This window comes from Mycetomoellerius zeteki, unplaced genomic scaffold (genome assembly GCF_001594055.1).
Source record: "Mycetomoellerius zeteki isolate Tzet28-1 unplaced genomic scaffold, Tzet1.0 scaffold83, whole genome shotgun sequence".
Taxonomy (NCBI): domain Eukaryota; kingdom Metazoa; phylum Arthropoda; class Insecta; order Hymenoptera; family Formicidae; genus Mycetomoellerius; species Mycetomoellerius zeteki.
In genome coordinates, this window is record NW_017257862.1 from 331,253 (window position 1) to 344,901 (window position 13,649).

The following is a 13,649-nucleotide window of genomic DNA, read 5'->3' on the forward strand; positions in this document are numbered from 1 at the left end:
GCATTTCCCTAGTTTTTCGTATGCGATACTTTTCAAGAATAGGGGCCCTGGCCGGGTTTGCACCAACCTGGGTTGGATTAATAGCGTTTTGTGCTCTCCTATTGGTAGAGCGTGTAACGTCAACCAATAGGTTGATCCAACCCAGGTTGGTGCAAACCCGATCGGGCCGAAAACGCTACTAGAGTCAAGTTTTGGAACGCACCCCAGCGAAGGGATATGGGGCCCCTATTCTTGAAAAGAAACGTATACGAAAGTCTAGAGAAATACCACAGTATATGTTACGTACTATTTTCCCAATTTTTCCCAAGGATATGGGGCTTTATTCTTGAAAAGTATCGCATACGACAAACTAGGGAAATACTATAGTGCACGTAACATGTGCTATAGTATTTCCCTAGTTTTACGTATGCGATATTTTTCAAGAATAGAGCCCATGGTCTGTGATGTAAAAAAATATTTTTTACGCGGTTACGCGGAGCAGTTCTCGACGCATGCGTATAAAGCTGGTTCTACATTAGTTGCATCGCGGCGTCGCAAGCGTTGCGGTCCAATAAACGTCAAGCTAGCTCGACTCTGATTGGACTGCAACGCTTGCGACACGCTTGCGACGCTGCGATGCGATCAATGTAGAACCAGCTTAATGCAACATCAAAATTGGAGGTCACTTTTTCAAATGAGTTAGCAGTCTAGTAGTATATATGAAAGTCTGTGGTATGCACACGCGTAAAAAGATGTTCGTTTATAGTTGATAATTGTTCGAATAACGCTAAACATGATGGATTATGAATTTAAAATGAAGACGCAAAAAGACCGCACGAAGGTCGAGGATCTGTTCGAGTTTGAGGGTTGCAAGGTGGGAAGAGGTACATACGGGCACGTATATAAAGCTCGTAGGAAAGAAGGGTTAGTTTCCTTAACTTTCTGATTATTTTGCGAAACTTCCTTGATTTCTCATATGCTTAGATTATTTTACATTTAACAGTATAAGACGGGGAGCGCAGACTCTTGCATAACGTATGGCACGTAATGCATAAGATTCTTCTGCTTCCTCAGATTGATCTCAGATAAAAAAAAACATCAATTCATTTTCCTAAAGAGCTCTGAATTTATATTGGGGTCATATTTCTTTCCATATAAAAGCATACGCTGTGTCTCATTCTATCAATCATCTTCTATTCAAGATTTCTTGAATATGAGAAAGTGTATTTAGTCGCTATTGACATTTGCATTTAGCATTTGATGTGATTATCTAATTCTTGATTTAGCTTGTCCCATTTGTCTAATACACACATTTTTAATACAATCGCTAATTTTTAATTAAAATGTTATGCTGATTCTACAATGGGTGCTTTCCATTTAGTGACACAAGTTGACACAAGCATCATTCCATCTTTCTTTACATTTAGTAAGTAATAAAGAATAGAACGATGCTTGTGTTGACTTGCGTTATCAAATGGAAAGTACCTAGCGAGTCGGTAGTCCTAAGTCTTATTGATGAAGTTAATCAATAGCCTACTTGTACGACTAATGCTGATTGACCAACTTCACTGATTAAGACTAAGACTTCCGACTACAGATTCATTGTAGAATCAGCATTAACTGTATAATGAATCAATAGTCTGTAGTTGATGAGTCAGAAGTCTAAAGGATAATTGGTGAGTAAGGTTTGATCAGCAGCTACTTCTAAGAGGCTTTCTACAATAAGCCATTAGTAAAAAATCAGAAATCAGAAGATAGAAATTGAACAATCACTTGGATTTATTAATTATGACTTGTTGTAGTAGCCTACAAGACTACTGATTACCGACTTATGTAGATCCGGACTTACATTAAGATTTAAATGAATAATGTAACCATTTAGACTCATATTATTTTGACATATCTGTATTTTTTTTTTTTAAACAATATCTCGGTAACTCTTCAGATTAGAGGATCCCCTCCCCAATGATCTTGGCCTTGACATACCTTAAGAACTTTTTAACAAATAAGGACCAACGGCTAAAACTTGTTGGAGGTCACTCGGGGTCATGACCTTGACAACATATCAAGGTCAAGGTCATTGGGGAGTCCCCTAATCTGAAGATTTACTATTATCTCTTTACATATTTGTGTATATCAATTAAATATCAACCAAATTAAAATATCTATTGGTTAAATCGTACTATGATTTATTTCTGAGAAATATCCTATTCTCTGTAAATTTAATATTGATATGTTGGAAATAGTGTTTCAGATAGTGAACTAAAGTCTCGGCCTGATACAAAAGATTTTGGCCTCAAGCAAATTGAAGGTACAGGACTTTCGATGTCTGCATGTCGAGAAATTGCTGTGAGTTATCTCGTTATTTTTAAATGATGCAATGGAGATATTTTACTTATTTTCTTCTATTCTAGTTACTCAGGGAACTGAAGCATGTCAATGTCATTACTCTTATTCGTGTTTTTCTCTCACATAATGATCGTAAAGTTTGGTTGTTATTTGACTTTGCTGAGCATGATTTATGGGTATGTGTTTATAATTTTAATTTGAAAATAAGATATTTTTAGGCATTACAACAAATATTTTATAGTAATATTTAAATATGTATTTGCAGCATATAATTAAATTTCACAGAGCAGCAAAAGCAAATAAAAAACCAGTAATGGTACCCAAAGGCATGGTTAAATCCTTATTGTATCAAATTTTAGACGGTATTCATTATTTGCATTCCAATTGGGTACTTCATAGAGATTTGGTAATTATTATTAACATTATTAAACGTTCTCGTTTTTTTATTTTTATCACATTTGCAAATTTTGTAATAAAATACTAATTTCCTTTATTTTAGAAACCAGCAAATATCTTAGTCATGGGTGAAGGAAATGAGCGGGGACGTGTAAAAATTGCCGATATGGGCTTTGCTAGATTATTTAACGCTCCTCTTAAACCTTTAGCAGATTTAGATCCCGTTGTAGTTACATTTTGGTATAGAGCTCCAGAATTACTTTTAGGAGCTAGACATTACACAAAAGCTATAGGTCTGTCTATATCTATATTGTATATTTTTATAATTAGTATAAAATTATACTGAATATTTTATTCTATCACTGCAGACATATGGGCTATCGGCTGCATATTTGCAGAACTTTTAACATCCGAACCTATATTTCATTGTAGACAAGAAGACATTAAGACGAGCAATCCATATCATCATGATCAACTAGATAGGTGAAAATATAATTTGTATTTATTTTGTATAATCTGAAGAATGACATAAGTTAATCTTTATTTAGGATATTCAATGTGATGGGATTTCCATTGGAGAAAGATTGGGAGGATATAAAAAAAATGCCAGAGCATCCTACATTGCTCAGAGATTTTAAGAGATCCAAGTGAGTTTGTTAGTTCAATACATAATTCCATCAATGTTTTATTCGAAATTTTTTAATATTGATTCTTTTTTATTTTTAGTTATGCAAATTGTTCACTTACTAAATATATGGACCGGCATAAGATCAAACCCGATAGCAAGGCATTTAATTTGGTATGTCATAAAATAATTATACAAATTTTGTAGTATGCCATCTTATCATATTATTGTTTAGTTACAGAAACTATTAATGATGGATCCAAACAAGCGTATTACGTCAGAACATTCAATGCAGGATGCCTACTTTCAGGAGGAACCACTGCCAACACAGGAGTATGAATTTATTTCTATATTTTTACATTATGATAATTTTTTGTAATAATCTTAATTGCATTTAACATAAAAATTTTAGCATATTTGCTGGGTGCCCTATCCCTTATCCTAAAAGAGAATTTCTTACGGATGACGATACTGAAGAAAAGACTGAAAACAAAGCGAGGCAAAATCAGCAACAAACGGTAATTACTTCCGAAATATATTAAGAACATTTATATGATATACTTTATATGGTTTAAGCCGCAACTACTATAATAAAATAATCGCAACTACTTTAATACAGACATAGTTTGTAATATCCAAATAAGTATCTATTTATAATTATGTATCTTCTACATTTTTAAAAAATATGGTTTCGATTGTTCAAACGACTCCATATGACCGCCGCAGTGGCAAAGCGAGTAAAGCCCACTTTGCCGCTGTCTAAGCTCCGTCACTATATGGTAGTTGAGGATTGAACTGATTTTTTGAACATCGCCTTGTCGCTCATCCGAGTATTCATGAAACAGCAACAGCAGACCCAACAGCAGCAAGGTAACGGCGATCATAATCATGGACAGAACGCGAAACGGGTGAGACTGAACGGGCCGCATGGTGCTCCTGAGTTCCATCAGCATCAGAGCCACGCGATGACCCACCAACAACCAGGGATGGTTTATTCGACGGCTCAACCAACACAACCATCGAACTTCCATCAACGTTTCTAATTTTGTAACTCGTAATTACATTGATCAGACAGAATTAGGCAAAAACTTAAACTATCACTAATGCATTAATTTAATTCACTAATTCTGTCAACAAGAAGTCACAATTAATCCATGTATATTCGTGCGCGCATGCGTACGTACATGCGTATGTGTGGAAAGGAAACAGTGCTCATGCACTCGTAACATTTTTTTGTCCCATATCCGCTTTTACTTCCGTTGCCAACTGTCCTCTGTTTTACATCAATAGTTTGGTTTCTGAAGACCGAAGTCTTCAATTCAGTTTCGCTTCGGTGCAGGGTATGTATTATGGAATTATTTAAAATGGATTCCGATCGGAATTATTCAATTATTACTTAGATTTTTATTGTGTATTTTAGGGAAATTCCAATCGAAATCCATTCCGACTTGTATCATGATAAACTTCCAGTATGCTGTTTTCATTAGAAGTAGTGACCTTGTGGATCTAAGCGGGAGTGAAATAAGCGCAATCAAACGCATTTCCATGGACTTCGTCGCATCATCCTGGATCCTCATGCAGACAACAGCGCTTTGACATCGAGTGCTGATCGGTGAAAAACTGGTCATGGGGGTAAAATTTATTCCCATCACCCATTTTTCACCTTCAGCACTTGATGTCGAAGTGCTGTTGTCTGCATGAGGATCCACGGTTAGATGTGAATTAATGCTTTGATGGAAAAAAGACTTAGAGGTCACACATACACACACACACACACAAAACGATTTTCACTTTTCATGTTTCAGCCCTAAGGAAAAAGTTACATTATCGCTATTTAGTAAGAAAATCATACGTGGTCCACAATGGCAGTATCAGTAAAGGTCCGTCTATCTACAATATACATCGTAAGGGTTTAAGATGTTATGCATGGTCTACAATGGCAGTAGCGGTAGTGGATGAGACTGTAAGAGTAACAAATTGACCAATCACAGTCGATTATTCTTCTCACATTCAACTGTGATTGATCAGTTTGTTACTCTTGCAGTCTCATCCATTACTGCTACTGCCATTGTAGATCACTCACAACATTGAATTCTTTATGCGGGATCTACAATAGAAGTCGTAGGGTCTTAAGTCGTAGAAAATTGACCAATCACAGTTGATTATTCTTCTCATATTCGACTGTGATTGGTCAATTTTCTATGACTTAAGACCCTACGACCGCTATGACTTCTATTGTAGACTCCGCATTAGAGCTACCGCAGACAAAATTTCTGTAAAGGGCCGTCTTATTGCCTTACCTTTTTATGTGTGCCATAGGCTATGGAGCATGAACTACGCCATTCATATCTAAACAATATATGGTAGTAGTCAACAAATATGAGAGAAAAAGAGAGAACATAAAAACGGTCAACCTTCATTCTCCTAACATATTGTGATTGATTGAATAGAAAGAAATAGAGATTATCTGTCGGACTATCTTCTATCTCTTTTTATCAACCAATTTTACTCACGGATGGCGTAGTCCATGCTCTGTCTTCGGTAGAAACTAGGCCGGTAATATACGCGTCTTTACTGGAAAGATCTCCATATAAGAACCCCAATGATGGTCCCGAAGACGGGAAAGATAGCACGACAGGCGAAAGCGAGGAACGAAAGAAGGGCTTGATCACGCATAGGAGAGGGAAAGCGATCGGACTTGGGCGTCGATTAAATGGCAGAGGGGATCTATCGCGCACGCGCGTAATACGAGTCGTGCCGCCACTCGCCAGTCGCGCGATCAATTGCAAACGCGCGTCGTCGTTGCAGACTTCTGTAACGCAGTTTACACCGAGTCGCTCGACCAAAAAAAGTGCGTATACGCGTGCCGTTCGAGTCAGGCGATGTTACGATGTGCTGTCTGTTGAGTTGTCGCATTGCTTCGATGAGTGATTAAAGCAGGTGAGGCAGTCCAATCGTTAACGCTCATTTTATTTAGAGATCCTATAACAGAGTTTGGCCACGAGCAATTTTGTCGAAACATGAGTGAAAAGAAAAATGTATATACTGTCTTTTTTTGTATATGCTATCTCATTCTAACTTACTAAAATTATTCATTCTAACTATAAAACGATAGGCTAATCAAAAGTTTGCCATCTTGTGGCTGGATTCTGTTATAGGGTCTCTGATTTTATCTATATTTGTATAATGAAGTAGGGGATCGTTTCTTTTATTAATTATTATATAAATATTTAAGGTCATTTTGAAAATCTGGAAAAATTGCAAGATATTTCGAAGTAGATCTCAAAAAATAGATCCTAAAAGCAGAGATTAAAAGTAACTAATTAATTGCTTAAAATATTAGTGTTATATGGACATTTATCGCGTGTGAATATAATTATTATATCAAAAGAGTAAGAATATCTAGGATTTTTAAAACTACTATCTTATTACATTCTTAAACTTTAAAAAACATTTTTCGACTTTTTCTAAACAAAGAAAATGTTATAAAACTTATATGTATGTTTTCATGATTTGTTTTCATGAGAACTCAGGAGAAATATTCAAGAAAATCAAGGAAAGCATGAGACGTATTTATTATACATATATCAGTCTCTCGTTTTATATCTTAGGAGAAATGTAGGTATTTTTTTAACAGTAATAAAACTGATAAATTTGTTGAAAGTCGAAGTAAACTATTTTCAATAGTAGTTATATTTTTACTACACACATCTGTAATAGAGATTGTACATTCATATTCTTCCCGCGTTTGTTCAGTGCTGAATGTTTCGTCTCTTTATTTTTTAATACAGCCTCCGTAATATTAAGTAAATAGGACACAGCATTATGTGTGGATAAGTATTTTTAACTACAATTGTGTAATCATACTTGTAAGTGATTGTAGTTGTAAGAATTGATCAATCACATCGTGCTATCTATAACTTGATACTACAAATACTTCATTGACCAATCAGAAAAAAGAATTTTACGAATTGATCAATCAAAGAATGCTTCAAAGCATTTGCAGTATGAAGTAGATCGCATACATAATCGAATATGAAAAAAATATTCGATTGTGATTGATCAATTTTTATAACTGCAATCACTTAAGCCAGAATCAGACTACGCATTGAAGATTGAGATTGAAGATTGAAAAATTCAAATTTGACCAAGCGAAAGGAGCTAAAATTTCTTTTTATTCTTATTGGTCAAATTTCAAATTTCAATCTTCAACCTCAATCTTCAATGCGTAGTCTGATTCCGGTCTTACAACTATGCTTACGAAATTATAGAAAGGATTTAAGGCGTTTGACAGTCATCACAGCCATATTGAATCGTGACGTCAAAAGCGAAAAATAACGCATTAATTTTTGTTATGTGCTATTTGAAAATAAAAACAATTTGGGTGAAACAAAATGATGAAATCGCTTTAAAACATTTATAAAATGTACGGAATGCTTATCCCTGACAATCGTAAAAAGTAATAAAGCATATGAAGTGCTTAATTTTATTTAGTGCGCATGCGTAGCAATTATTTTCACTTACACGTATCTTACTATTTTTACAATTATTTACTGATTGTCAGGACGAATGAGCATAGTTTCCATCTATTTTTACAAATCTTTTAAAGCAATCTCATCATTTTGTTTTATCTAAATCTAAATTGTCTTTATTTATAAATGGCACGTAATAAAAACGTGTCATTTCTCGCTTCTGACGTCAATATAGCTATGGTGACTACTTAAAAGCTTTAAAAATAACAAGAGATTATAGAAAAAAGAAGAAATATGCTGTGATTCGACCATCGTGTGCGATTTCCGATTTCTCACCGCATAGTGGTCAGCAGATGATGTCTCTCGCGTTTGCGGGGATTTTCGCATTTCTCGCGACGAAAGGATAGTTTGTTAGAAAAGATCGTTAAAACTTAAATGCCCGTGCTATAGTCACTTAGTGGTTTCACTGGGCGATAAGCGATACTTAAATGCCGCCGGTACAATGCAGACACTGTATTTGATCCGTGAGCAGGACTATTTTATATTTCACACAATTTCGATTCAATGGGGACTTATATATAAATGAAAAATATCGTATAAAAATAAAGATATCCTGTCCCCTTTGAAACATAATGCATAACATGCAATGATACAGCATTTAACTAATAGCGAATTCGATTGGACGCACACTTGGTGCACTCCGTGCACATTAAAGCCGTCGTACCCAAAATAACGTAGATATGTTTATATATAAACATAGAAATCGATTAAATCTTGAAATACTCAATACATTTTATTATACCATTAGGTAAAATATGTATTTTATAATTCGAAATATTTTCGTTTCATTTTTATATTCAAATTAAATCAGTGTACAACGACTTCAATATATGCACTAGGGCGCACTAAAAATTTCTAATCGAAATCGCCATAAGTGTAAATTCGGCTCTACAATGAGTCGGTAGTTGGTAGACTTAAAAGTTTGCTGCAAGCCAACTCTACCGATTTACCGGTTTCGACCAATCCCGACTTACCGATTATCCTTCATAGGCTTTCTATAGTAAACTATTATCTAAGCTTTAAGTCTTAAATCATAAGAAATTGATCAATCACAACCAAATGTGAGAAGAATAATCGACTACAATTGGTCAATTTCTTATGATTTAAGATTTTGAGTAGGTAACAGCTTATTGTAGAAAGCTAATCAGATTCGCTTCCGACTATAGACTATCGACTAATTTGTGTGACTATCGACGCGGCTTAAGAGATCGCGATAAAATAACTTTCATATTAATTTGCGTTCAATGTTTTGTTGTAAATTTAATGTTCTGTTCCACCCTTAAGAGAGAGAAGGGGGGAGAAAGAGGGAGGGAGGGAGAATGAATCTTTATTAGCTTTCTCAGCTATTTCAAAAAACAATACAAATAATACATAATCTTAAATCTAAGTAACATTAAATATTGCGTTCAACAGAACGCAACAGTTTTGCAACCGTATTATGATTGTCTGCTGAACGGTCTTAGATGCACTCAGCGTCTCAACATGTTTATTCAGCGATTGCCATTGCCATTTCCAGCAAATTAGGCTGCAAAGTATGGTAGCAAAGCATAGCGGCAAAGCAATTGCATTTCTTTATCAAATACGTACTCTTCATAGTATTATTTCAAAATTCTATATATTTTTTTTTACAAAAAATATCACAAATATCATATTGCGGAATCCGGAGGCTAATTTTTGGATCTCTTTCGTGTTTCACTCAAAATTTCACACGGACTCGAAACAACAGCACCAGGGAATAATCCTGAAACACAATACTATATGATGATTAAATATTTGATAAAGAGATGCAATCGCTTTGCAGCCATTTTGTTCAACACGTTTCGTTTGTGACTCAGCATACTTTTATTTTGCTGGAAATCATGGCGACTGCTGAATAAACATGTTGAGACGTTGAGTGCATCTAGGACCGTTCAGCGAACAATCATAAAACGGTTGCAAAACTGTTGCCTTCTGCTGCGCAACGTAGCCTTACTTTGCTGGAAATCATGGCGGCCGTTGAATAAATATGTTGAGACGTGAGTGCATCTAGAACCGTTCAGCAGACAATCACAAAACGGTTGCAAAATTGTTGCGTTCTGCTAAACGCAACCATTATATATTCTTTTAGTATTCTTTTAAAAATGGCTCAAATCTTTCATACTGCTTTACTTCATACGGTAAAGCGTTAAACATTTTCACTTCTTCATAAAACATACACTTTCGTGTACTTTTCGTTTTGCGGAATTTTATTACAATATTCTCGGTCTGCCGTGTCTTGTTTTTCGCTCTCAATTCCCACAGTGTCTAACTTATTTCTTAATTGCTCCGGCATGATGTCATTTAAAATCTTAAAAATAAGAGTATACACATTATAATAAAGCCTCTGTTTTATGGACATAAACTGCAGTGCTTGCAGCATGTGTTCTATTTTGGTGTATCTGTTACATTGAATATGATTCTCATAGTTCGATTTTACGCCTTCTGCAATTCGCTCAACTGTTTCTCCCATATTAATAAATAACGTTGCATAATACTTAAAGTGAGATGCTACGATTTCTTATATACAATACATTTAGTGTAAGTTGATATAAAATTACCTGTTCTATTAAAAAAAAACCTGTTTTTTCCCCTATTTTCTTTAGCATGTAATTACAGTGGTTTTTAAACCGAAGTCTATCATCAATGATTATTCCTAGATACTTCATTGTTTCAACCCGTTCTATTACAGCTCCATCTAAACATTTTAACTACTCATAGTAATATTAGAGAAGGTGGTATTATGACACCCCAATTACATTTCACATAATAACTTTGTTAATAATTAATATTTAAGTTTAAAACTCGACAATTGCATTCGTTAAAATGTTGTTGAATCGATTCTTAACTTAAAGTTACGGAATATTTATTGTTTAGGATACTATTAATAAAAATGTAACGACAATGCATAATGACTCGAAAAAAAAATGGGTGGTAATGTGGCCTTTCATAAAAATATTAATATTTTTTTAAATATTAATTTTGTTTAGAAAACAATATTTGGTTACAAAATTAACAAAAAAGTAAAACATTTTAAAATGTATGCAAATGAATGTATATACATTCACGTAACTTTTGCATATAAGCTGCTCAGTACTAAAAATCTCAGTACTAAAAATAGTACATGTAATATAAACTATAGATTAACCGTAAAGCTATACAATCGATTATCAAATAATTATTTTGATATGAAAATCTCAAAAAAGAGGTTCTGAGTAATCAATATCCATAGATAGCCACATTAACAAAATGCCATAGTATTGTTTAAATTTGCATAACTCAAGATATATACAGTCAAATAAAATGTTAAATAGCAAATAACACACTCAAAAATACATATATTCATGTGATAATACTCAAAATTTAAGAAAAATGAGGAAGTAGGTGTAATTAAATGCTAAAGTGTATCTCAGAAACGTTTCGAAATACTTGAAAATAAAAATGCGTTGTAATAAGTGCTGGTTATTGAGTATATTTAGTAGGTTTAATTAAAATTAAACTCTAATTCCATATTAATATAATTTCCCTAATAATCTTTCACTATTTATTGTTTCAAATGCTCGTTTAAGATCCATAAAAATTACCTATCATTTTTCTTTCACTAACTATCACTTTCCACTCATCTATAATGGTTTGGATCGCTATCTCACACGAGTACTGTCTTCTAAAACCCGATTAGTGTTTTGTTATAATTGTTGTTTTCCAAAAACTTTTCAATTTGTCTTTTATAACTATCTATTGTATAATATTTCACCAATATTGGTAATACATTATTAGGCCTATATTCACTTGCTTTTTCAGCTTTTCCTATTTTTGGAATCGGTGTTATCGTAGATGTTTTCCACCTTTCTGGGCAACCTTCCCTTAAGGAACTATTTATTATAATATATCAACAAACTTGTTTTTTATTACATAAAATGCTACTTTTATGTCTTAATATGTCGCTAGTTATTACCTCATCCGTACCTCTCTTTTTTTATAATCCTGTAATTTCCTCTAACTTCCTGTTCTACTGTGATCATTTTAAAGTTATCTATAGTTCCCTTATTATTAATTATATAAATAATTTTTTTATACGTACCATTTAGTATCCCTATTTATCGAATTTACTATATTACTAATACTCTGTATGTAATACATATTAAATTTATCAGCTATATTGCACCCTTCAATGTTGTTTAATACTTCAAAATCTATATTCTTTACCTACTTTAAAACCAATTGATTCACCTCTTATTACTTTTTTCAAAGTTTTCCACATACACTGTGGGGTTTTTTCTCTATTTAGATTTATCATATTTTCATAATACTCTTTTTTTCTTCATCTTAATTAATTGGACTACTACATTTCTTTCAATTTTAAATTGTAACCAATTATGCTCCGTATCATCGTACAACGCATTTCTGTACGCCACATTTCTTCTAGCAGCTGCCTCTCTTATTTCATCTGAAAACCACTTTTTTCTCTCATATTTTCAGAATTTTAAATTTCTTCCTAGGTGCTGTAGCATCGGTGGTATAAATTTTTGCGTGCTCTTACATTTGCATTGAGAGATCTTGATTCCGTTGTAATTTATTTCCTACTAATCTAATAAATTCATCTACGTTAAACTCGTTATAATTCCTAGCGTAAAATTCAATAAATATAACTTTCCTACTTGCCTCGGTAATCTAAAGTCTAAAGGACGCTCGCACAGAATGCAAGAGATTCAGATTTGACTCTTGATCGAGGTAATATTTTTCATAATAAAAATTAATTATTTACAGATTTTAATATGTTACTCAGTATTATTAAGATCATTTTAAGATGCGAAAAAGCATCAAATTGTTAAATTACTAGTCAATTTAACTCGTGATATTACTACTAGTTAGGTAGTTTAATAGAGTTTGCGTTTCAAGACCGAAAAATCATTTCGGCGCGCATTTTAAAGGATTACATACGTAGTATATAAATTCACACAGAATCATACAAGCACTTAAGATCCAGCTAGACCGTTTAAGGCATTGATTCTATAGGTTGTGTTTCTCACATATACGGTCCTAAGATATAATATTGTAATTGCTGTTCTTTCAATTTAAAACAGGTTCGAGAGCCTCAAATCAATTTTTGTCCATAATACGAGATTGAAAGTGAGAGTCAGCGCAGTACTTTATGTGCAAGTGTAATAAAAAAGTTTAAAGTCCATTTCTGATTTTCCCTTTTATAAAACCTGATCGAAGAATATATAAATTTTCTAAACAATTTTTCGGAAAGTTTGCTCTTACTCCGTAATCTATGCTCTTCTCTGTTTACCGATATGAACTGCTTTGTCGCGCTGGATCCATTCACTCTAGGATCGCGGGATAAATCGAATTGAGATCGCGTCGATCACGCTTCTCTCGGCGTGACGCAGCCAGGGAACGACACTGGCGACAGCTGAAACCTTTTTTGTGAGTGAAAGGCGTGGGAGGGGAGAAGTGCAATGGTGTGTGAGCTCAGAGAGACGGAACGGACTATGAGAGAAAGAGAGAGAAAGAGAAAGAGAGAAGAAAAGAGGAGAGGCGAGAAGAGACGAGGTCAACGATGCCCGATATGGCATTCTGCGACCGCCGTGAGTGTCATTTTACTTACACGTATGACAGCAATGTTTATACGCTCACGTATATACAAGTGAAGGTCGATTGCACCTTCTTATGTTGCCTACAATTAGCAGTTATTGTCAAGTCGCTGCTAATGTACCAAATGCCGTATATCCGCCCGAAGAATGGCCACG

At 34.1% G+C, this 13,649-nt stretch overlaps 2 protein-coding genes across 4 annotated transcripts in view; both read left to right on the forward strand.

The window, feature by feature from the left end:
* Window positions 1–682: 682 nt before the first annotated feature.
* Cdk8 (cyclin-dependent kinase 8) lies at window positions 683–4,853 on the forward strand. 2 transcript variants are annotated; one of them, XR_001936963.1, is made up of 12 exons: window positions 683–903; window positions 2,226–2,328; window positions 2,394–2,504; window positions 2,594–2,734; window positions 2,828–3,017; window positions 3,093–3,207; window positions 3,273–3,371; window positions 3,451–3,523; window positions 3,585–3,682; window positions 3,762–3,867; window positions 4,195–4,689; window positions 4,770–4,844. XR_001936963.1 is itself a non-coding variant. In XM_018459513.1 (11 exons), the coding sequence occupies exons 1-11, from the start codon at window positions 773–775 to the stop codon at window positions 4,390–4,392; spliced, it is 1,365 nt and encodes a 454-aa protein (XP_018315015.1). In that variant the 5' UTR covers window positions 683–772; the 3' UTR covers window positions 4,393–4,853. The 2 variants fall into 2 exon arrangements, 1 of the variants encoding a protein (XP_018315015.1); XM_018459513.1 differs by having other exon boundaries at window positions 4,195–4,853.
* Window positions 4,854–5,715: 862 nt separating this feature from the next.
* The window catches only part of form3 (FH2 domain-containing protein formin 3), a 43,813-nt gene continuing 35,879 nt past the window's right edge, over window positions 5,716–13,649 (forward strand). Inside the window, exon 1 of one of the 2 annotated variants that reach the window (XM_018459500.1) lies at window positions 5,716–6,289. Coding sequence is in view for 1 of the 2 variants with exons in the window: in XM_018459499.1 (XP_018315001.1) it covers window positions 13,460–13,487 (28 nt within the window). In the remaining variant the exon portion in view is untranslated. Of the gene's footprint in view, window positions 6,290–13,226; window positions 13,488–13,649 lie in introns of those variants that run through there. The other variant, XM_018459499.1, reaches the window with a different exon arrangement.

What these genes read in the sequence shown, in the direction of transcription:
- Cdk8 (XM_018459513.1), top strand. Translation starts at nt 773, where the DNA reads ATGATGGATTATGAATTTAAAATGAAGACGCAAAAAGACCGCACGAAG. An exon ending in ACATTACACAAAAGCTATAG is followed by an intron (nt 3,018 to 3,092) that starts GTCTGTCTATAT and finishes CTATCACTGCAG; the next exon opens with ACATATGGGCTATCGGCTGC. An exon ending in CATCATGATCAACTAGATAG is followed by an intron (nt 3,208 to 3,272) that starts GTGAAAATATAA and finishes ATCTTTATTTAG; the next exon opens with GATATTCAATGTGATGGGAT.